Source organism: Telmatherina bonti (genome assembly GCF_933228915.1).
Source record: "Telmatherina bonti genome assembly, chromosome: 15".
Taxonomy (NCBI): domain Eukaryota; kingdom Metazoa; phylum Chordata; class Actinopteri; order Atheriniformes; family Telmatherinidae; genus Telmatherina; species Telmatherina bonti.
In genome coordinates this window covers 3820089-3844437 of record NC_136613.1, presented here as the reverse complement: position 1 = coordinate 3844437, position 24349 = coordinate 3820089, and the positions used below count along the sequence as shown (strand labels likewise).

The window sequence follows — 24349 nt, the reverse complement described above, 5'->3', positions numbered from 1 at the left end:
AGCCCGGTTCCGGACCAGTTCCATCCACAGAGCCGAGCCCGGTTCCGGACCAGTTCCATCCACAGAGCCGAGCCCGGTTCCGGACCAGTTCCATCCACAGAGCTGAGCCCGGTTTAAACCGGCAGGCAGCACCTGGCTCCTGGCAGCTCTTCATCATGTGTCATGTCGAGCGTGTGCACATGTGCATACATGTTTCATGTGATCTACATAGGAATAGAGCTGGTAACGTGTCACGGGTAGTTGATGCACGGCTTGCATGTGAATCATGAGTTTGACATGTTTTAATCTTATAACTCACATGTGAATCATGTTATTCACGTGTGTCACATGAACTTACATGTGCATCTCATTTTTCACATGTGCATCACGTCATATGTGCATTATGTTACTCACATGTGGATCACATCACTTGTCCATCGTTATTCACTTGTCCATCGTTATTCACATGTCCACCGTCATTCACTTGTCCATCGTTATTCACATGTCCATCGTCATTCACATGTCCATCGTCATTCACTTGTCCATCGTCATTCACTTGTCCATCGTTATTCACATGTCCGTCATTCACTTGTCCATCGTCATTCACTTGTCCATCGTCATTCACTTGTCCATCGTCATTCACTTGTCCATCGTTATTCACATGTCCATCGTCATTCACATGTCCATCGTCATTCACTTGTCCATCGTTATTCACATGTCCATCGTCATTCACTTGTCCATCGTCATTCACATGTCCATCGTTATTCACATGTCCATCGTTATTCACATGTCCATCGTCATTCACATGTCCATCGTTATTCACATGTCCATCGTTATTCACATGTCCATCGTCATTCACTTGTCCATCGTTATTCACATGTCCATCGTCATTCACTTGTCCATCGTCATTCACTTGTCCATCGTCATTCACATGTCCATCGTCATTCACTTGTCCATCGTTATTCACATGTCCATCGTTATTCACATGTCCATCGTCATTCACTTGTCCATCGTTATTCACATGTCCATCGTTATTCACATGTCCATCGTCATTCACTTGTCCATCGTCATTCACTTGTCCATCGTTATTCACATGTCCATCGTTATTCACATGTCCATCGTCATTCACATGTCCATCGTTATTCACATGTCCATCGTCATTCACTTGTCCATCGTCATTCACGTCCATCGTTATTCACTTGTCCACCGTCATTCACATGTCCATCGTTATTCACATGTCCATCGTTATTCACATGTCCATCGTCATTCACTTGTCCATCGTTATTCACATGTCCATCGTTATTCACTTGTCCATCGTTATTCACATGTCCATCGTCATTCACTTGTCCATCGTCATTCACTTGTCCATCGTTATTCACATGTCCATCGTTATTCACATGTCCATCGTCATTCACATGTCCATCGTCATTCACTTGTCCATCGTCATTCACTTGTCCATCGTCATTCACTTGTCCATCGTTATTCACATGTCCATCGTTATTCACATGTCCATCGTCATTCACTTGTCCATCGTCATTCACTTGTCCATCGTTATTCACATGTCCATCGTCATTCACTTGTCCATCGTTATTCACATGTCCATCGTTATTCACTTGTCCATCGTCATTCACTTGTCCATCGTCATTCACATGTCCATCGTCATTCACTTGTCCATCGTTATTCACATGTCCATCGTTATTCACATGTCCATCGTCATTCACTTGTCCATCGTCATTCACTTGTCCATCGTCATTCACATGTCCATCGTCATTCACTTGTCCATCGTTATTCACATGTCCATCGTCATTCACTTGTCCATCGTTAGTCACATGTCCATCGTTATTCACTTGTCCACCGTCATTCACTTGTCCATCGTCATTCACATGTCCATCGTCATTCACTTGTCCATCGTCATTCACTTGTCCATCGTCATTCACTTGTCCATCGTTATTCACATGTCCATCGTTATTCACATGTCCATCGTCATTCACTTCTCCATCGTCATTCACATGTCCATCGTTATTCACTTGTCCATCGTTATTCACATGTCCACCGTCATTCACTTGTCCATCGTTATTCACATGTCCATCGTCATTCACTTGTCCATCGTCATTCACTTGTCCATCGTTATTCACTTGTCCATCGTTATTCACATGTCCACCGTCATTCACTTGTCCATCGTTATTCACATGTCCATCGTCATTCACATGTCCATCGTCATTCACTTGTCCATCGTTATTCACTTGTCCATCGTCATTCACATGTCCATCGTCATTCACTTGTCCATCGTCATTCACTTGTCCATCGTCATTCACTTGTCCATCGTCATTCACTTGTCCATCGTTATTCACTTGTCCATCGTTATTCACTTGTCCATCGTTATTCACATGTCCATCGTTATTCACTTGTCCATCGTCATTCACTTGTCCATCGTCATTCACATGTCCATCGTCATTCACATGTCCATCGTCATTCACATGTCCATCGTTATTCACTTGTCCATCGTCATTCACATGTCCATCGTCATTCACATGTCCATCGTCATTCACATGTCCATCGTCATTCACTTGTCCGTCATTCACTTGTCCACCGTCATTCACATGTCCATCGTTATTCACTTGTCCATCGTTATTCACTTGTCCATCGTCATTCACTTGTCCATCGTCATTCACATGTCCATCGTCATTCACATGTCCATCGTTATTCACATGTCCATCGTTATTCACTTGTCCATCGTCATTCACTTGTCCATCGTTATTCACTTGTCCATCGTTTTTCACTTGTCCATCGTCATTCACATGTCCATCGTTATTCACTTGTCCATTGTCATTCACTTGTCCATCGTTATTCACTTGTCCATCGTTATTCACATGTCCATCGTCATTCACTTGTCCATCGTCATTCACTTGTCCATCGTCATTCACTTGTCCATCGTTATTCACTTGTCCATCGTTATTCACTTGTCCATCGTTATTCACATGTCCATCGTTATTCACTTGTCCATCGTTATTCACTTGTCCATCGTTATTCACTTGTCCATCGTCATTCACTTGTCCATCGTCATTCACATGTCCATCGTCATTCACATGTCCATCGTTATTCACATGTCCATCGTTATTCACTTGTCCATCGTCATTCACTTGTCCATCGTCATTCACTTGTCCATCGTTATTCACTTGTCCATTGTCATTCACTTGTCCATTGTCATTCACTTGTCCATCGTCATTCACTTGTCCATCGTCATTCACATGTCCATCGTCATTCACATGTCCATCGTCATTCACTTGTCCATCGTTATTCACTTGTCCACCGTCATTCACATGTCCATCGTCATTCACATGTCCATCGTCATTCACATGTCCATCGTTATTCACTTGTCCATCGTTATTCACTTGTCCACCGTCATTCACATGTCCATCGTCATTCACATGTCCATCGTCATTCACTTGTCCATTGTCATTCACTTGTCCATTGTCATTCACATGTCCATCGTCATTCACATGTCCATCGTCATTCACTTGTCCATCGTCATTCACTTGTCCATCGTTATTCACATGTCCATCGTTATTCACATGTCCATCGTCATTCACATGTCCATCGTCATTCACATGTCCATCGTCATTCACTTGTCCATCGTTATTCACTTGTCCATCGTCATTCACATGTCCACCGTCATTCACATGTCCACCGTCATTCACATGTCCATCGTCATTCACTTGTCCATCGTTATTCACATGTCCATCGTTATTCACATGTCCATCGTCATTCACATGTCCATCGTTATTCACATGTCCATCGTCATTCACATGTTGATCACATTCCATGTGCATGATGTCATATGTGCATCATGCTATGTGCATGTGCTTTACATGTGATTCACATATAATCCACACATGGTTCACACGTGCAGACGTGAACCATGTGACTCCTGTGTTTCCTGTACAGGTACAGTAGGTCACCCGTCACCTTGGCAACAACAGTCTGAAAGTCTCCCCCCCCCCCCCCCCCCCCTCCCCCGCCAAGGAACGATCTGGGGGGCGGGGGGGTTTGGTTTCGTTTTTCTGATTTAGTTAAAGCTGCAGAAACGTTGATAAAAACATAAATATTAAATCCATAAGACAGAAAATATCGGCCGCCTGCTTCTGGATGATTGACAGCTGCTTCCTCCGTGAACATGCGTGGCGTTCCTGCAGAAGTCTCTCCGTGTTGCCGTAGGATGAAGCCAGACGTGGTTTAGGGTGAAACGGGGCGGAAGCTGCTCGGGAGACGGGTCCAGTCCTGATCCCGCTGCAGAACTGCTCCTGGTTCATGAGGAGGTGCTGCCCTCTGCTGACTGGAACCCACCATGTCTCCTTCTCTCCTCAGACGGGAGAACCAGGAGCGTTCCCGGGCTTCTCCTCCCTGTCTCCACCAGAACAGACCACCCCGGTCCAACCGAGAAACCCCGAGCAGGAGCAGAGAGCCAAAGCCATGAGAGGACGGATGTGAGTTCTGCTGCCGGTCCTGTTGGTCCTGCCGGTCCTGTTGGTCCTGCCGGTCCTGCCGGTCCTGTTGGTCCTGCCGGTCCTGCCGGTCCTGTTGGTCCTGCCGGTCCTGCCGGTCCTGTTGGTCCTGCCGGTCCTGTTGGTCCTGCCGGTCCTGCCGGTCCTGCCGGTCCTGTTGGTCCTGTTGGTCCTGCCGGTCCTGCCGGTCCTGTTGGTCCTGCCGGTCCTGTTGGTCCTGTTGGTCCTGCCGGTCCTGCCGGTCCTGCCGGTCCTGTTGGTCCTGCCGGTCCTGCCGGTCCTGCCGGTCCTGTTGGTCCTGCCGGTCCTGCCGGTCCTGTTGGTCCTGCCGGTCCTGCCGGTCCTGCCGGTCCTGACGTTGACGATGTTGCGGTCTTCCTCCAGGTTTGTGCTGAACGAGCTGATCCAGACAGAGAAGGACTACGTGAAAGACCTGGGCATCGTGGTGGAGGTGAGGTTGGAACTGGTCTTCCTGACCGGGTCGATGAAGACCGCCGATCTGAAGCGGTGGATTTTCTAACCCTGCAGGGCTTCATGAAGCGGATCGAGGAGAAAGGAGTTCCGGACGACCTGAAGGGAAAAGATAAAATCGTCTTCGGGAACATCCATCAGATCTACGACTGGCACCGAGAGTAAGTCCAGCACGCTCCAGGTCCACCCTGCGGGTCTGGTCCGGCGGGTCTGGTCCGGCCGGTCTGGTCCGGCCGGTCTGGTCCGGCGGGTCTGGTCCTGCGGGACCGGTCCGCCTGGTCTGGTCCTGCGGGTCTGGTCCGGCGGGTCTGGTCCGGCGGGTTCGGTCCTGCAGGTCTGGTCCGGCGGGTCTGGTCCGGCGGGTCTGGTCCTGCGGGTCTGGTCCGGCGGGTCTGGTCCTGCAGGTCTGGTCCTGCGGGTCTGGTCCGGCGGGTCTGGTCCTGCAGGTCTGGTCCGGCGGGTTCGGTCCTGCAGGTCTGGTCCGGCGGGTCTGGTCCTGCGGGTCTGGTCCTGCGGGTCTGGTCCTGCGGGTCTGGTCCGGCGGGTCTGGTCCGGGCGGGTCCGGTCCGGCGGGTCTGGTCCTGCAGGTCCGGTCCGGCGGGTCCGGTCCTGCAGGTCTGGTCCGGCGGGTTCGGTCCTGCAGTTCTGGTCCGGCGGGTCTGGTCCGGCGGGTCTGGTCCGGCGGGTCTGGTCCGGCGGGTCTGGTCCTGCGGGTCTGGTCCGGCGGGTCTGGTCCGGCGGGTCCGGTCCGGCGGGTCCGGTCCTGCGGGTCCGGTCCGGGCGGGTCCGGTCCGGGCGGGTCCGGTCCGCCTGGTCTGGTCCGCCTGGTCTGGTCCTGCGGGTCTGGTCCTGCGGGTCTGGTCCGGCGGGTCTGGTCCGGCGGGTTCGGTCCTGCAGGTCTGGTCCGGCGGGTCTGGTCCGGCGGGTTCGGTCCTGCAGGTCTGGTCCGGCGGGTCTGGTCCGGCGGGTCCGGTCCGGGCGGGTCCGGTCCGGGCGGGTCCGTCCGGGCGGGTCCGGTCCTGCGGGACCGGTCCGCCTGGTCTGGTCCGGCGGGTCTGGTCCGGCGGGTCTGGTCCGGCGGGTCTGGTCCGGCGGGTCCGGTCCGGGCGGGTCCGTCCGGGCGGGTCCGGTCCTGCGGGACCGGTCCGCCTGGTCTGGTCCTGCGGGTCTGGTCCTGCGGGTCTGGTCCTGCGGGTCCGGTCCGGGCGGGTCCGGTCCGGCGGGTCCGGTCCGGCGGTCCGGTCCGCCTGGTCCGGTCCGCCTGGTCCGGTCCGGCGGGTCCGGTCCGGCGGGTCCGGTCCGCCTGGTCTGGTCCGCCTGGTCTGGTCCGGCGGGTCCGGTCCGCCTGGTCTGGTCCGGCGGGTCCGGTCCGGCGGGTCCGGTCCGCCTGGTCTGGTCCGGCGGGTCCGGTCCGCCTGGTCCGGTCCGCCTGGTCCGGTCCGCCTGGTCCGGTCCTGCGGGACCGGTCCGCCTGGTCTGGTCCTGCGGGTCTGGTCCTGCGGGTCTGGTCCGGCGGGTCTGGTCCGGCGGGTTCGGTCCTGCAGGTCTGGTCCGGCGGGTCTGGTCCGGCGGGTTCGGTCCTGCGGGTCTGGTCCTGCGGGTCTGGTCCTGCGGGTCTGGTCCGGCGGGTCTGGTCCGGCGGGTCTGGTCCTGCGGGTCTGGTCCGGCGGGTTCGGTCCTGCAGGTCCGGTCCGGCGGGTCCGGTCCCGCGGGTCCGGTCCGGCGGGTTCGGTCCTGCGGGTCTGGTCCACCTGGTCTGGTCCGGCGGGTCCGGTCCGGCGGGTCCGGTCCGGCGGGTCCGGTCCGCCTGGTCTGGTCCGGCGGGTCCGGTCCGCCTGGTCCGGTCCGCCTGTTCCGGTCCGGCGGGTCCGGTCCGCCTGGTCCGGTCCGCCTGGTCTGGTCCGGCGGGTCCGGTCCGGCGGGTCCGGTCCGCCTGGTCTGGTCCGGCGGGTCCGGTCCGGCGGGTCCGGTCCGCCTGGTCCGGTCCGGCGGGTCCGGTCCGCCTGGTCCGGTCCGCCTGGTCTGGTCCGGCGGGTCCGGTCCGCCTGGTCCGGTCCGGCGGGTCCGGTCCGCCTGGTCCGGTCCGCCTGGTCTGGTCCGGCGGGTCCGGTCCGCCTGGTCTGGTCCGGCGGGTCCGGTCCTGGCTGACCGCTGTGTTCTGTCTGCAGCTTCTTCGTGGGAGAACTGGAGAAATGTCTGGACGACCACGAGCACCTCGCCGAGCTCTTCATCAGACACGTGAGTGGCGGCGTCGGCGTGCGGTGGGGAAGCTGAGGCTGCGTCTGATTGGCTGCTGTTTGCGTTGCAGGAGCGGCGGCTGCACATGTACGTGGTCTACTGTCAGAACAAACCCAAGTCGGAGTACATCGTCGCAGAACACGACACCTTCTTCACCGTAAGTCTGCTTCCATCGCCTTTCTGTCCGCCGCCGTTTCTCAGCGTCTCGTCCTGAATGCCGCCGCGTGTTGGCGTCCTCCATGATGCGTTCAGGGTCAATCCGTCGTTTTAAACCAGGAAACAAAACGTTGATCGGTTCACGGCGCTGTGGTCTCCAGAGACCAGATACCTCCATCAGGACCGGGATCTGGTTCTGCTTCCTGAAGCCGGACCGGGATCCGGTTCTGCTTCCTGAAGCCGGACCGGGATCCGGTTCTGCTTCCTGAAGCCGGACCGGGATCCGGTTCTGCTTCCTGAAGCCGGACCGGGATCTGGTTCCACAGAGAGGGTCTGATCAGGTCAGATGGTTCTGATGTTTCCTCTGAAGAGCAAACCAGTGACACCAGTTGGTGTTTTGCAGGGAGTCCAGCAGGACATCCAGTCCAGACTGAGCCTCAGCGACTTCCTCATCAAGCCGATCCAGAGAATCACCAAATACCAGCTCCTGCTGAAGGTTAGTGGCTTCCCAGTCCAACCAGTCTGAAGCTGGAGTGGGAAACATTCAGCTGCAGTGTTCTCTCACCCCGAGCCGGGCCGGTCCGGGTCTCGGGTTCGGGTCTTCCTCGGCTCATGCTGTTGCATGGTTGTGTGCAGGACTTCCTGAAGTACAGCAGCAAGGCGGGCCTGGACTGCGAGCAGATAGAGGTAAGATGGAGGTGTGTGTACGACGCCATGGAGCGGCGCTCCTCTGAACCTCCTTTGTCTCCACAGAGAGCCGTGGACCTCATGTCTCAGGTCCCCAAACTCTGCAACGACATGATGAACCTGGGTCGGCTGCAGGGATACGAGGTACGTCTCCGCGCCGCCGCCGCACATCTGGCGTCCGCTCGGCCTCACGCCGTCTGTCTCTGCAGGGGAAGCTGACCAATCAGGGCAAGCTGCTGCAGCAGGAAACCTTCTTCGTGGCGGAGCAGGACACCGGCGTTCTGTCCCGCTCCAAAGAACGCCGAGTCTTCCTCTTCGAGCAGATCGTCATCTTCAGCGAGCTGCTGCGGAAAGGCTCGTCCACGCCGGGCTACCAGTTCAAGAAGAGCATCAAGGTGGGCTCAGCGTGGACACCCCCCAACGGCAGATACACCCCCCCAACGGCAGATACACCCCCCCCAACGGCAGATACACCCCCCCCAACGGCAGATACACCCCCCCAACGGCAGATACACCCCCCCAACGGCAGATACACCCCCCCAACGGCAGATACACCCCCCCCAACGGCAGATACACCCCCCCCAACGGCAGATACACCCCCCCAACGGCAGATACACCCCCCCAACGGCAGATACACCCCCCCAACGGCAGATACACCCCCCCCAACGGCAGATACACCCCCCCCAACGGCAGATACACCCCCCCAACGGCAGATACACCCCCCCAACGGCAGATACACCCCCCCCAACGGCAGATACACCCCCCCCAACGGCAGATACACCCCCCCAACGGCAGATACACCCCCCCAACGGCAGATACACCCCCCAACGGCAGATACACCCCCCCAAACGGCAGATACACCCCCCCAAACGGCAGATACACCCCCCAACGGCAGATACACCCCCCCAAACGGCAGATACACCCCCCCAAACGGCAGATACACCCCCCAACGGCAGATACACCCCCCCCAACGGCAGATACACCCCCCAACGGCAGATACACCCCCCCAAACGGCAGATACACCCCCCCCAACGGCAGATACACCCCCCCCAACGGCAGATACACCCCCCCAAACGGCAGATACACCCCCCCCAACGGCAGATACACCCCCCCAAACGGCAGATACACCCCCCCAAACGGCAGATACACCCCCCAACGGCAGATACACCCCCCCAAACGGCAGATACACCCCCCCAAACGGCAGATACACCCCCCCAAACGGCAGATACCCCCCCCCCCCCCCCCCCCCCCCCCCCCCCAAACAGCAGATACACCCCCCAACAGCAGATACACCCCCAAACGGCAGATACCCCCCCCCCCAAACAGCAGATACACCCCCCAACAGCAGATACACCCCCAAACGGCAGATACCCCCCCCCCCCCCCCCCCAAACAGCAGATACACCCCCCCAACAGCAGATACACCCCCCAACGGCAGATACACCCCCAAACGGCAGATACACCCCCAAACGGCAGATACACCCCCAAACGGCAGATACACCCCCAAACGGCAGATACCCCCCCCCCCCCCCCCCCAAACGGCAGATACACCCCCCAACAGCAGATACACCCCCCAACAGCAGATACACCCCCCAACAGCAGATACACCCCCCAACAGCAGATACACCCCCCAACAGCAGATACACCCCCCAACAGCAGATACACCCCCCAACGGCAGATACACCCCCAAACGGCAGATACCCCCCCCCCCCCCCCCCCCAAACGGCAGATACACCCCCCAACAGCAGATACACCCCCCAACGGCAGATACACCCCCCAACAGCAGATACCCCCCCCAAACGGCAGATACCCCCCCCCAACAGCAGGGGTTCCTGCAGTCCGTGTTACGCTGACTGAACCGATGTCCTCTGCAGGTGTCCAACCTGGGACTGGAGGACAGCGTGGACAACGACCCCTGTAAGTTCGTCCTGTCGTGTCGCGGCTCGTCGGAGCGCCTCACGCTGCAGGCCGCCAACGTCGACGTCAAGCAGGTCTGGGTCGGTCACATCCAGGAGGTCCTGGACGCTCAGAGCAACTTCCTGTCTGGTAAGGAGTTTATCCTGCACCAGGTCCAGACCGTCTGCACCAGGTCCAGACCGTCTGCACCAGGTCCAGACCGTCTGCACCTGGTCCAGACCGTCTGCAGCTGGTCCAGACCGTCTGCAGCTGGTCCAGACCGTCTGCACCAGGTCCAGACCGTCTGCAGCTGGTCCAGACCGTCTGCACCAGGTCCAGACCGTCTGCAGCTGGTCCAGACGGTCTGCACCTGGTCCAGACCGTCTGCACCTGGTCCAGACCGTCTGCACCAGGTCCAGACCGTCTGCACCTGGTCCAGACCGTCTGCACCAGGTCCAGACCGTCTGCAGCTGGTCCAGACCGTCTGCACCTGGTCCAGACCGTCTGCACCAGGTCCAGACCAGAGACCAGCTTTATGTTGCCTACACAGCTGCTGGTTTTCTTCAGGTTTTGGTCCATCATCCCACCCCGTCTGTTTTTAGAACGTAGTCTGCAGACGGCTGCAGGTGTTCCTCAGGGTTCAGTTCTCAGACTTTACAGACTTGACGGAAACGTTATTAAGTCATTTAAATGAATAAAAATATCTTTCAAATGATATTTTATGTTTTTCAGCAGTTTGATGAACTCGTGTTTCTCATAGGAAAATTATTGTTTTAATAGTTTATTATTAGTTCATTTATAAATTTGACTAAAAAAATCAGCTGTTTCCTAATTTTATTTACTAGATATAAATTATAAATATATATTTTCAGTGACTTCATGACCAGATTTTAATGGTCATTTATCTCAAACTAAATACATTCATTCTGGCATTTTTCTTCCTCCATACAGACGGCTTCTCCGAGATGCTTCAATATTTTCATGCTGGTTCTTTTTAAATCATTTTTTTGTTTTTTGATCATTTTATGTGTTTCCGTTTTGCTCCTTAAAGCTTCGTTTCATTGATGCCAGAAAAACATCAAACTGTTTCAGGTCGTAGCGTGACTTTCGTTAAACTTCTGACTCCGTTGGAGATGAACTCCTCTGTCCAAACTTCAGCCCTGCAGAGTCCCATCGAGTACGTGAGGAGCGGGGGAAGCAGCGGATCCTCGCTGACCAGAAACCGCTCGTCGTCGGGGAACCGGCCCGCCACGTCCAAAAGCCGGCCGTCCTCAGACGTCGGCCTCGGGGACCCGGAGAGGGGGCGGAGCCTGATGAAGGTCTCCCAGTCCAACGGCGGCTCGTCGTGTTTCGAGTCCAGGGTGAGTTTCTGCGAGCCATCGGAGCTTCTCTCTTCTCTCTAAGTAGAGTGTGAAGAAACCAAGGTTAAAATGTAGGCTGGAGGAGGAGCTTCCTGTCGGGCGCCAGGTTCCACTCTTCCTGGCCTACTTTGGTCACGTTTTGCTCTCTGAAGGAGGCTCAGCTCCACTTCAGCAGCATCATTATTCACCCGACTCTGCAGATTCACAGTCCTGCCCACGTTTCCTCCCTCTTCCAGCCAGAAGTTTGCTCCGCTCTGCTGCGGTTGGAAAGATGTTCGGCTTGCTGACAGACGCCATCGTCCGTCTCGCTGGCTCTCTTTTCATTCGGATGCAGGATTTTACTTTGCAGCTAAATATGTTGATGATAGAATAAAACTGTTGCAGGATTCCACTCCACTTGTTTGAATGACGTCATGAACAGCCAATCGCGTGCTGACTTTCATACCTGGGTAACTTTTAAACTAAAACGTTTAGCATCACAAACGCTTCTTCTCAGATCACGCCATCCTGTTTCTGCGGTGGAAGCTCCATGTTTACCTCCTGCTCGGCTCGTTTCCGCCGTCTGATTCTCCGCAGCCGGACACAGAAAGAAACAAGCTGCAGGTCCGTCAGTGATCTGCAAGTTTTATCCTTCAAACTTCTCTGAAATAACCAATCAGAGAAGGCGTGTTGACGGTCGCGAGCTATGCACACGTCACATTTTAGCTGCTGGTTGATTCCGAATCTAGATCGCTATGGCAACCACGGTTAAGCATCTTATTGTTCTCGGCTTCTTCAAGCTAACAGCTAGCTGCTAAAGCAGGTCCTCAGACGGTTCCACGGATGACCCATCAGGATAGTCCGCTAGACTTGGACCGGTTGGGGACCCGGTCCAGCTGTAGGGGGGTGTATCCATGCAGATCGTGTTCATGCTGCACTTTGGTGAAACCAGCCAAACCATTAGAATAATATCTCCCCATTCCCACCAGAGGTGGCGCTGCACTAGTATTTAGCAGAAGAGAGGACCAGACCGGCGTGAAGACAGGGCGGGGCCGGGCGGGGCCGGGCTTGACCAGACTGGACCAGTGTGGGCCAGACAGGACCCTCGGAAGGTCCGGTTTTGCTACCAAACCCTTGGACAGCCTCGCTGTAGACCCTCTGACTCGTCCATTTCCTGCGAAGCCATTTGTTGGTTTTCAGGAAAATCCAGTTTCTGTTGAATCTGACGTGTGATTGGTGGACTGGAAATGTGACTCCTCCTCCTTCCTCTTTTCTTCCCCTGACCTCTCCTCCTCCTCTTCCTCAGCTCACGGTCGGCCGTGACGCCATCGCAGTCAGCAGGTCTGTTGTCCCTCCCACATAGACGCACCCTAACCTTGTCCTCCCTCCCTCCCCCATTCCCCGTCCCCTCCCCCTCAGGATGGAGACGGCGGCTGCAACGGCGTCTCCTCCACCATGCGGGTCACTCAGGACTACTCGGCGCTGAAAGAGAACGAGGTCTCCGTCAGCCAGGGGGAGACGGTGCAGATCCTGGCCACCAATCAGCAGAACATGTACCTGGTCTACCGGCCGGCCGACAGCCAATCACCCGCTGCCGAGGGTTGGGTGCCGGGTCACGTCTTAGCCCCGCCCACAAAGCCTTTAAAAGACTCTTCCTCAACTTCCTCCTTCCCAGCCGCCGTGGCGGACTCCAACAACATCAAGTAAGTCCTCTGCAGACACTACTGGACCGGATCAAGCTCCGCCCCTGTTTTGGTTGTTTTTTTGAATGGGCTCCTCCCCACCTGCGCCTTGGCCTCTTAACTCCTCCCCCTCCCCGTAACGGTACATCTGCAGCAGCGACTTTAAATCTGAGCCGAGCCGCTGACGCGAAGCGGATAGAAAATAGGTAAAAAAGCGTCCACGTGGAGCCAAAACCGAACTCTTATTTCAGTTCTAACAGCCTGCTTTGTTTGTTTATTTTGTACCTTTTTTGTTCGTTTTTACTGTTTTTTGACAGAAAAACTCGCCGATGTCCTTCAGCTGGACTCGACTCTCCGCAGAGGAGAAGATTCATTTGTTGTCTGTGGCAATCTGTAAACACATTTGTTTGTTTGTTTATTCCTCTTGTTGTTTTTCTGCCTTGTTAATTATTATTTTATTTCCCAGACACGGTTGGATTGATTTCCTCCTTTGTGTTTATTTTGTTGGCAGTTCACTGTACAAAGTAAATTGTGTGATGTGTGAGGCTCTAGAACATTCCTGTGTAAAGAAAAGAGAAGAATCTCATTTGCACTATTTATGATGATGAAATATGAAGTCAGGCTGTGCAATATGTTTGGTTTGACAGCAGCCGTCAGCATTGTACTGTCGGTAGGCCAAGAATGATTTTAAATGTATTTTAAAGATGTAAAATAAACATTTTTGGACTTGAGCATGAGTTAGCGAAGCAGCGTGAAGGTGACCATGTTTCTGTTCTGCGTTAGGCTGAAGATGGTTTGTAGTTTTTAATATTTGTAAATAAATCAAAAGAGCACCGTTGAATGGCTGCTTGCATCTGTTTGAGCTACGAAGCGGGAAAACGGGACACGGGAGGTGAACAAATCCACCATTTTCTTACTGGTTTCTGCACCTTATTTCTGTTCCATTTCAGGTTTTTGTATTTGTTGTGATGTTTTTGTTTGCTTTTCTTTCAGTTTGTACTAACATCGACGGTTTGACTCCACAGAAGCAACGAGCGTCCAACTGGCCGAAATGTGAAAAACGTAAAACAAATCTTTCGGGTCTTTTCTTTTGAAACGTTAAAATGAAAAACAGCTTCTTTAAAACTCTGATAATGAACCGTTCTCTCTGTGTTCAATCAAAAATATAAAAAATGGATTTTTAGTTACCAGATTTGAACTTTTTTTGTTTTCCATCTTACAGAAGTCACTTAACCCAGAAATTCCCTCTGCTGCGTGTTCGGTATGCCTGTACCAACATTTTCCTTTTAATACGATACAATTAGTTTATGACACTTTTTAACCCATACAAACCGATCTCAGTGGCGCCACGTTGATACGCCGCCATGTTGGGAGGCTAAAAGCTAGCTGCCGTAATGGCCGGTGGTGCTAACAAACTTCACACACGCTGCTGAACAGAAACAAAGTGCAGCTAACACAGCTAAGAGGCTTCCAGGTACACATTTATAGTTTTTTCTCTTGGCACAAATTGGAAGTTATATGACGCTTCATTAGTACATATTTTATTATACTTTAGGAAGACTTTCAAACAACGGCTAAATGAGGGAAGGTTCAGGTGCGTTAGTATGAAACGAGTCAAACAATGAGCTGTTCTTTATGGTCACGGTTGGTTGTATGGAAGCTCAACATTGCCAAAATAAAGGACAAATATAGACAGAAAATTACTCTAGAAAACTAAATTTACTGTTAAAATGTACAAAAGAAATTGTATTAAGCGATTTATGAAATGTGACAGTTAAAATAAACTCACTTATGAAATAATTTAAACTTGCAATTAAATATTAACATTATTAAATGAATCGGGGTTCTCACTGGAAGTTTAAAACGATTGGAAATGAAAGCAGGAATATTCGTTTGTCACATTATATAAATTTTTGGACAGTTTTTGTTCTTACATACGAAGTGAAAATGAAGAACTTAAAGTCGACCCTGAAATTTTTTCTCTGTTCAGCAAATAATCTCACAAATATAAATATGGCTTATGGAAGGTTATCAAGTGTAAATGATCAGATTTAGACTTTTTTTTGTTTATCCATAAAGGCAGGAATGAAGTAGAATAATCCAAGTGGAGGGAAAAATACATTTCCAAGTTGTGATTGTGATCGTTTTTCCTCTCGGCGTGGCCACATCGGTGTGGTTCGGTCTTCTGCTGCTTGAGGCAACGACGACGCCTAGAAATGTGATTGAAAAAACAAGGTTTAATACGGTTACGACTGTAAGAACCTGAATCATTAATTTTATTATTGTCCTCAGAATTATAAGATGACCTTAATAAATGACCCCATGACATTTAAGATGGAGGCTAAAAAGTAGGCTGCTGAGTAATTTAAGGAAAAAGCAGAAAACATTTAGTTGAGCTTAAGTTAGCTGCAGTGCAAACCTAAACAAAAGTAATCTGTTCCTCCTATTTTAGCATAAACATAACGTTACTAGCTATGTTAGCATTAGCTGCTAAGTTAAAGCAGAAAAAAAACTGATTATTTTTTCTTCACAAAATGTCAGCCATTGTTTGTCCAAAAGATTACTTTAATTTCAACAAATTAATACTAAATACTACTAGCTACTACTAGCTTCTACAAACTATTATGAGCTACAACTAGCTACTACAAGGTGCTACTACTAGCTACTACAAGGTGCTGCTCCTAGCTACTACTAGTTACAAGCTAATATACGCTACTACAAGCTGCTACTACAAACTACTGCTAGCTATTATGAGCTATTACTAGGTACTACAAGCTGCAACTGCTATCTACTCAAAGCTACTACAAGCTACTACATGCTACTACTACCTGCTACTAAAAGCTACTAGAAAGCTATTACATGCTACTACTAGCTACTGTGTTAGCTTTGGAGCCTTTTTATGCTAAATTAACCGGGTCAGTCAGTTCCTCTGTAAATGGAACCAGGACTGGACAGAAAATGGAAAATGTTCAAAGAAAAACCGTGTGATGTTCAGAAAGCCGCTGAGGTGCTGAAAGACCATAAGGTCAGCAATGTTTCCATAGCAACAGAAATGCAACCCATAATAAGCTTGCTAGCCACAACACGCTGCTCGTCGTCGCCTCTGCAGCCAGACAGAGCCACATGCCGCTGAGCTGCTTTCTGATTGGATGCTTGATGTTTGTCCTCCATGCACCGCACAGGAAGTCTCTGTCGTGGAACACGCTGCGCGCCAGGAAGCGCGCGGAGTCCCGGGATGTCTCCTTGCTGGGGGTCAGAGGTCAGGAGAACGGCCTCCTTCGTAAGCCCAAAGATGCCAACCGCACCCCTCCCCCACTCGCCTCGCCCGCTCCTGGGCCGAAGGCCAAAGTAAGTATGGCGGACTGACGGCGCCCGCTGGTGATGTCATCTGTGTGTGCCGTAACCCCACCCCACCGGGTTTATGTTCTTCCTAACACGTATGTGCGCATGTTTGTGTGTGCACGGAGACGCACAGCTCAGTGGTTCTCAACGCGCAGCAGGTAACGACCTACCTGCCGGACGGTCGAGCAGCCGTTGCCATGGTTACCAGCTGCCGCTCAGAAAGCAGCCGGTTGAGAACCACTGAAGACGAGCGGTGGGCGTGTTTTTATTTTTAACCCCTGAACTTCACCTGCAGCAAAATAAAGTCTAATTCCCTTTTGTGTCTTTTTGATTTTTTTTTTCCTTCGTTCTGCATGAACACGAACCTGAAACTCATGTCGATGAATTTGATTTCCAGATCGCATCAGGTCGTCTTTTCCTCCCAGTAGAAGATAAACATCACGTCTGACGATGAGACGTTTTATCGTCTGATGGGAAATGTGAATCTGATGCAGCAACACATCTGTAAACAGCTGCAACAAGATGGAAAAATGTGCACCAAGCTGCAAGGATCCCATATCTCTACCTTTATCTCTACAGAACAGGAAGATTCAGAGAATCTGAAGGAATCTCTGTATGTGGTCCAGCATGGTGGAAGGTCTTCCCTGAAAGAGACGTCTGGATGGGAGCAGATGTTTCAGCATTGATGGAGCTTCCCAGATGTGGAAGCTGCCCACGCCATCGGCACTAATGCAACCCCATCCCATCAGAGATGCAGGCTGATAACAAGCTGGATGCTCCCTCTCCTCTTTAGTCTGCAGGACACGCCGTCCATGCTGTCCACAAACTATTCCACATCTTCATCCAGGTTTCCACTCAGAACATTTTAAATGAGCTTTGGTCCAGAGAAGACGGCGTGTTTCTGGATCCTCTTCACATATGATGGAGCTTTAACCTGCATGAACTGGGTTCACACTGGTTTCTGGAAGCTTCCTGAGTCCATGCACTGGTTTCCAGTAGAGAATCATGTTATAATGCAGAACATCACCAGCATCCAGCCTTGTCCCGGCATACAGAGATTCCCTCATGTTATACAGATGATGGATCTTTGACCTATGAGGTGCATTTTTCTGAGCTTTCAGGCCCAGCTTGTCTGAGTGGTGAACTTTTGTCCATATTTCCATCTGAGAGACTCTGCCTCTCTAGTGCTCATATTACTGACCTGTTAAAGTAATCTGGTTAGATTTCAAATTCTCCTCCAGTTCTTATCCTTTCAGCCTTTTGTTGCTCCTGTTCCAACTTTTTACAGATGTTTCTGCATCAGATTCATATTTCCCATCAAATGATAAAACGTCTGTTTTCTCATCTGACATGTCAGCTCCTGGGAAGAAATAGTCTTTTAAAATGTTTAAAAAAAAAAAAGTATTAAAGATAAGATGAAGGTATGTGAAACACGCCAGTGCAAGGTGAGTTTTAGATGAAAAGTTGAAAAGACTGAAAGGTATGCTGGTCAACTGGTCCAGAGATGAGGACTAGTACGACTGAAGGCTCTTAAACTGGTCCATGATGGATCTGGATGGATCTTCAGGATGAAATATAACAGCAGTTTAGAAAGATGAGGCTGAGCAGGATTATGGAATAAATAGAGAAGTCAACATGTAGCCGGTGCAGTTGTTTCTCTGGACAGCAGAAGTCTGATCTGATTGGAGGTCGTGGAGCAACATGCTGTGGAAACGTACCAAACTAGTTACTAGTTAGTGTAACTGAATGTGACCGGTTCAGATAACTGATGTTTTACAGTGTTTTATCGAGGATGACTCCCAGACTCTGGGTGAGAGGAGACCAGACTGAGAAGTTTATCAGTAAGTTTGGTTTGAACAAATTTAGAACCGACTTGACGAGTTTCAGTTTTTTCACTGATTCTGAAAAGTTATGCAGAAAAAAACGGAAAAAGAAGGAAGGTGTGTTTAAGGGCGAAGTAGAGATGATTGACAGGTCTCTTTAGGAGGACAGACACGTCTTCCCACTCCTGCACGGATCACCAATTTGTTTCCAATTATTTAAAATTATAAACGTAAGTCTGCACGTTTATAACAGATTTTGTCCCTGCACAAGAATGGTTACGCTGTTAACATGATGTTAGCATGATGCTAGCTTGCACTGCTAATCTAGTTCAGTGTTCAGATTAGTTGTGGGAAAATTTGGTCATATTTAGTTTTCAGTGAGTGTATTTAAGAACTAAAGTTCAACTCGGTTAATCAAGATTTTCATGTTGGAACTGAAAATTCAGTTCAGCTTTATTTGTATCGCACCACTTAACAATGTTGTCACAGGGCACTTTACATACATGGCTCAACATACACATCAGTTCAAGCCAGTTCATACATAGCCTATAATAGAAATAGAAACCAACTGATTGCATCGAGTCATGACTTGGATCCAATCCTCCATCCTGAGCTGCACGTGGCGACAGTGGGAAGGAAAAAACTCCCCTTTAACAGGAAGAAAACCTCCGGCAGAACCCGGCTCAGGGAGGGCAGCCATCTGCCTCGACTGGTTGGGGTGGAGAGGACAGGAAAGACAGATCAACATGTACAACTGCACTTATTCAGGAAGACCTGTGGAAAAAAAGAGAAATAAGTTGGAGACTGCAATAAGCTAGAAAGATTCTCAAAGATTAGCTAAGAGCTAACTAAACTAACTACATGATGGAGCTTCATGTAAATGGGAAGCTAGCAAGGATGCTAACTGCTTTTAAAGTGCCTACATGAGGGGCGTCTAGCACCGGTCCTCGAGGGCCACAATCCTGAAGGTTTTGGTGTCCCTACTCCAACACACCTGACTGCTGAAGTTCATTGGGTATTGCATGCATTTAACATTATTCGAGTGTTGAAGCAGGAATTCATGGAAAACCTGCAGGACAGCGGAACTTCCAGGACCGACTTTGGACCCTCCTGGTCTGCATTGTGAAAATGTGGAAAAATTTATCCTGTAACTACTTGATTCTGTAGAGCAAGAAAGACATTTCAGGCTTTTAAGAGAAGATATTGGACCCAGATACCAGATTATCATTAAAATGCATATAATACACCTTTGTATTAACCGGTAAAAGTCCAACTGCTGAATAAATGTTTAGATATTAAAATGATGAAATGCTGTGATTACTTCAGAAGCAACGGTTAAAGCAGAAAAAAAAAAACTGTCAAATAAAACCTGCTCCTGTTCTTCAGTTTGGTCAGAAAGCCCTGAACTCGAGGATTAACCTGGATTAAGATCCTCATTTTCTCTTCTTTTAAATCATTCTCTATTATTCATCTTTTCTCTATGTTCCTTCTTCTCTTGCCTCCATACTCTTCCCCCTCATCCATCCATCCGACCTCCTTGGTTTTGCTTTATTTCCATCTACCTCCAGGAGCTCCACACCTCGGATGAGTCGGACTGTGACGATGAGCTGGACCCAAAGACTGGGATGGAGGTACGAGCATTAGGATTAGGAAGCACAACATTCCAGACCTTTCTGCTGATGGTCTCACAGACGTTGTGTATTTATGAGAACAGGCAAACTAACCGAACCGCCATCTGTTTTCCAGCTTCTCAACCCGAACTTCATCCAGGAAGGTGAGACATAAGCGAATCCCAGCCTGCCTGCAGGGAGGTTTGCAAAGAAGCTGAAGGAAATCAGAACTGGAGAGAAAATGCAAATTAAAACCAAGAGTTTTACTTTTCAGACACTGAAGTTAATGTTTTTTTCTTCATGTTGATTTACTCTACAGAACAACTTCATTTTTGTTTATTAGATTTCCTGCACGAAAGGGTTATATGGGCCCCATCTCCTGTGGGCTCACCATCTGTGGGAGGGGCTGTAGGGGTCAGCTTAATGCAAGCTGGGTGGGAGCAAGAGGCGGGGACCCTGGCGGTCCGATCCCCGGCTGCAGAAGCTGGCTCTAGGGACGTGGAACGTCACCTCTCTGGTGGGGAAGGAGCCTGAGCTTGTGCGCGAGGTTGAGCGGTTCCGACTAGATATAGTTGGACTCACCTCGACGCATGGCTTGGGCTCTGGAACCAGAACCCTCGAGAGGGGCTGGACCTTCTTCCACTCTGGAGTTGCTCATGGTGAGAGGCGCCGAGCAGGTGTGGGCATTCTCATCAGCCCCCAGCTTGGTACCTGTACGTTGGGGTTTACCCCGGTGGATGAAAGGGTAGTTTCCCTCCGCCTCCGGGTGGGGGGGCGGGTCCTGACTGTTGTCTGTGCTTATGCACCGAACAGCAGTTCAGAGTACCCACCCTTTCTGGGGTCCTTGGAGGGAGTGCTGGAGGGTGCTCCTTCTGGGGACTCCATTGTTCTGCTGGGGGACTTCAATGCTCACGTGGGCAATGACAGTGAGACCTGGAGGGGAGTGATTGGGAGGCATGGTCCCCCCCCTCTGAACCCAAATGGTGTTTTGTTATTGGACTTCTGTGCTCGTCATGGATTGTCCATAACGAACACCATGTTCCAGCATAAGAGTGTCCATATGTACACCTGGCATCAGGATTCCCTGGACCGCAGTTCGATGATCAATTTTGTAGTCGTATCGTCAGACCTGCGGCCACATGCCTTGGACACTCGGGTGAAGAGGGGGCGGAGCTTCAACTGATCACCACCTGGTGGTGAGTTGGGTCAGATGGTGGGGGAGGAAGCCGGTCAGATCTGGCAGGCCCAAACGTGTTGTGAGGGTCTGCTGGGAACGTCTGGCTGAGTCCCCTGTCAGAGCGAGCTTCAACTCCCACCTTCAGCAGAGCTTCGAATATGTCCCGAGTGAGGCGGGGGACATTGAGTCCGAATGGGCTGTGTTCCGTGCCTCTATTGCTGAGGCGGCCAGCCGGAGCTGTGGCTGCAAGGTTGTTGGAGCCTTTTGTGGCGGTAATCCAAGAACTTGTTGGTGGAGACCAGCAGTGAGGGATGCCGTCAAGCTGAAGAAGGAGTCCTATCGGGCCTTCTTGGCCTGTGGGACTCTGGAGGCAGCTGATGGGTACCGACAGGCTAAGCGGCATGCGGCTTCGGCCGTTGCCGAGGCAAAAATTCGGGCATGGGAGGAGTTCGGCGAGGCCACGGAGAACGACTTCCAGACGGCTTCGAGGAGATTCTGGTCCACCATCTGGCGGCTCAGGAGGGGGAAGCAGTGCTCCATCAACACTGTGTACAGTGGAGGTGGGGAGCTGCTGACCTCAACTCGGGACGTTGTGGGTCGGTGGAGGGAATACTTCGAAGACCTCCTCAATCCTACCAACATGTCTTCCGATGAGGAAGCAGAGCTGGTGGACTCAGGGGTGGACTCTCCTATCTCTGGGGCTGAAGTCGCTGAGGTGGTCAAAAAGCTCCTTGGCGGCAAGGCCCTGGGGGTGGATGAGATCCGCCCGGAGTTCCTTAAGGCTCTCGATGCTGTGGGGCTGTCCTGGCTGACACGCCTCTGCAGCATTGCGTGGACATCGGGGACAGTGCCGCTGGATTGGCAGACTGGGGTGGTGGTCCCCCTTTTTAAGAAGGTGGACCAGAGGGTGTGTTCCAATTACAGGGGAATCACACTCCTCAGCCTCCCTGGTAAGGTCTATTCAGGGGTCCTGGAGAGGAGGGTCCGCCGGATAGTCGAATCTCGGATTGAGGAGGAGCAGTGTGGTTTTCGTCCTGGTCGTGGAACAGTGGACCAGCTCTGTACCCTCTTTGGGGTCCTGGGGGGGGGCATGGGAGTTTGCCCAACCAGTCTACATGTGTTTTGTGGACCTGGAGAAGGCGTTCGACCGTGTCCCCCGGGGGCTCCTGTGGGGGGTACTCCGGGAGTATGGGGTACCAGACCCCCTTGTGCGAGCTGTCCGGTCCCTGTACGACAGGTGTCAGAGCTTGGTCCGCATTGCCGGTAGTAAGTCGGATTTGTTTCCGGTGAGGGTTGGACTCCGCCAAGGCTGCCCTTTATCACCGATTCTGTTCATAACTTATATGGACAGAATTTCTAGCCAAGGTGTTGAGGAAATCCAGTTTGGTGGCCTCAGAATTGGGTCTTTGCTTTTTGAGGATGACGTGGTCCTGTTGGCTTCATCTGGTCGTGATCTCCAGCTCTCGCTTGAGCGATTCGCAGCCGAGTGTGAAGCGGCTGGGATGAGAATCAGCACCTCCAAATCTGAGACCATGGTCCTCAGCCGGAATAGGGTGGATTGCCCTCTCCGGGTCGGGGGTCAGGTCCTGCCTCAAGTGGAGGAGTTTAAATATCTCTGGGTCTTGTTCACGAGTGAGGGAAGGATGGAGCGTGAGATGGAAAGACGGATCGGTGCGGCGTCTGCAGTAATGCGGGCTCTGCGCCGGTCTGTCGTGGTGAAGAAGGAGCTGAGCCAGAAGGCGAAGCTCTCGATTTACCAGTCGATCTATGTTCCTACCCTCACCTATGGTCATGAGCTGTGGGTCGTGACCGAAAGAAGGAGATCTCGTATACAGGCGGCTGAAATGAGTTTCCTCCGCAGGGTGGCCGGGCTCTCCCTTAGAGATAGGGTGAGGAGCTCGGTCATCCGGGAGGAGATCAGAGTAGAGCCGCTGCTCCTCCGCATCGAGAGGAACCAGTTGAGGTGGCTCGGGCATCTGGTCAGGATGCCTCCTGGACCTCCCTGGTGAGGTGTTCCAGGCACGTCCCTCTGGGAGGAGACCCCGGGGAAGACCCAGGACACGCTGGAGGGATTATATCTCTCGGGTGGCCTGGGAACGCCACAAGTCCCCCCGCCCCCCGATGAGCTGGTGGACGTGGCTGGACGTGATTCCCTTGTGACCCAACCCCAGACAGGTGGATGAAAATGGATGGGTGGATTTTCTGTTCAGATGTGATATGTTTTTGAAATATTTGTTTTAAAATGCAAAATAAAGTAAGACATTTTCCTTTCGGTTAGAAAAATTTAATTAAACTTGATTTTAGTTTCAAAGTTTGTTTAACAAAACGTGAAACTAAACTATGAATCTACAAACATGGAATTTTTTGACCAGACCTGGTTGGTTGTGGTGGTGGGAGGGCTTACATGGTCTACAGGTTCGGACCAAACAGCAACCAGCAGTTCAAAGTGAAGCCAGAAACTGCAGTTTCCCCGCCATCCACTAGGGACTCCAAAAAACTGGACATTCTGCATAATTAAGGGCGTGTCCTTTTGAACACCATAGTTGCGGTTTCTAGATGGCTAACTGCGTGACTTAGCTTTAGCCTCCATTAGCCGGTTAGCTCCTAGCTAACTTGCTATAGTTATTCAGTGATCAAGCAGACCCTGAACTCAATCAAAGCAACTCAGGTGAACATTAATGCCGCAACTTTAGGTCAAGATGGTCCCATGATGCATAGTACTTCCTGTGTCCAGTTGCTCCAGAGTTCCTGGTTCCACTATCAGATGTGGTCTGTGCGTTCGGGGAGACAGTGGTCCTCTGCTGTAAAGTCTGTGGACGACCCAAACCCTCAGTGACCCTGAAGGGCCCGGACCAGAACCCAGTGACCAGCAACAGCCGCTTCACCATTGATATCAGGTAACGCCACCCTGTAGGCCCACCTTTATCTCCCAGTTCCCATCCATTCCTATTCCTCCATGTCCCAGTCTCCGTCGTCCACGTCCTGGTCCTCCTCCCCCATGTCTTTGTCCTGGTCCTCCTCTTCCATGTCCTGGTCCTCCTCCTCCTCCATGTCCTGGTCCTCCTCCTCCTCCACGTCCTGGTCCTCCTCCATGTCCTTGTCCTCCTCCTCCTCCACGTCCTGGTCTTCCTCCCCCATGTCTTTGTCCTGGTCCTCCTCCTCCTCCTCCTCCATGTCCTGGTCCTCCTCTTCCATGTCCTGGTCCTCCTCCTCCTCCATGTCCTGGTCCTCCTCCTCCTCCACATCCTGGTCTTCCTCTCCCATGTCTTTGTCCTGGTCCTCCTCCTCCTCCATGTCCTGGTCCTCCTCCTCCTCCATGTCCTGGTCCTCCTCCTCCTCCATGTCCTGGTCCTCCTCCTCCTCCATGTCCTGGTCCTGGTCCTCTGCCTCCATGTCCATGTCCCGGTCCTCCTCCATTTCCTGTTCCCCCACCTCCTCCTCCATGTC

At 51.8% G+C, this 24349-nt stretch overlaps 1 protein-coding gene across 2 annotated transcripts in view; it reads left to right on the top strand.

The window, feature by feature from the left end:
• The window catches only part of kalrna (kalirin RhoGEF kinase a), a gene marked incomplete at its 3' end in the record, with an annotated part of 92723 nt that overhangs the window by 65958 nt on the left and 2416 nt on the right, over nt 1-24349 (top strand). The window contains exons 31-46 of one of the 2 annotated variants that reach the window (XM_079253699.1): nt 4345-4463; nt 4866-4932; nt 5010-5113; nt 7121-7190; nt 7261-7347; nt 7750-7842; nt 7983-8033; nt 8100-8177; nt 8243-8428; nt 9907-10078; nt 11087-11289; nt 12688-12971; nt 16133-16298; nt 19684-19746; nt 19862-19889; nt 23637-23799. In XM_079253699.1, the coding sequence (XP_079109825.1) occupies nt 4345-4463; nt 4866-4932; nt 5010-5113; nt 7121-7190; nt 7261-7347; nt 7750-7842; nt 7983-8033; nt 8100-8177; nt 8243-8428; nt 9907-10078; nt 11087-11289; nt 12688-12971; nt 16133-16298; nt 19684-19746; nt 19862-19889; nt 23637-23799 (1934 nt within the window). Of the gene's footprint in view, nt 1-4344; nt 4464-4865; nt 4933-5009; nt 5114-7120; nt 7191-7260; nt 7348-7749; nt 7843-7982; nt 8034-8099; nt 8178-8242; nt 8429-9906; nt 10079-11086; nt 11290-12687; nt 13075-16132; nt 16299-19683; nt 19747-19861; nt 19890-23636; nt 23800-24349 lie in introns of those variants that run through there. The other variant, XM_079253700.1, reaches the window with a different exon arrangement.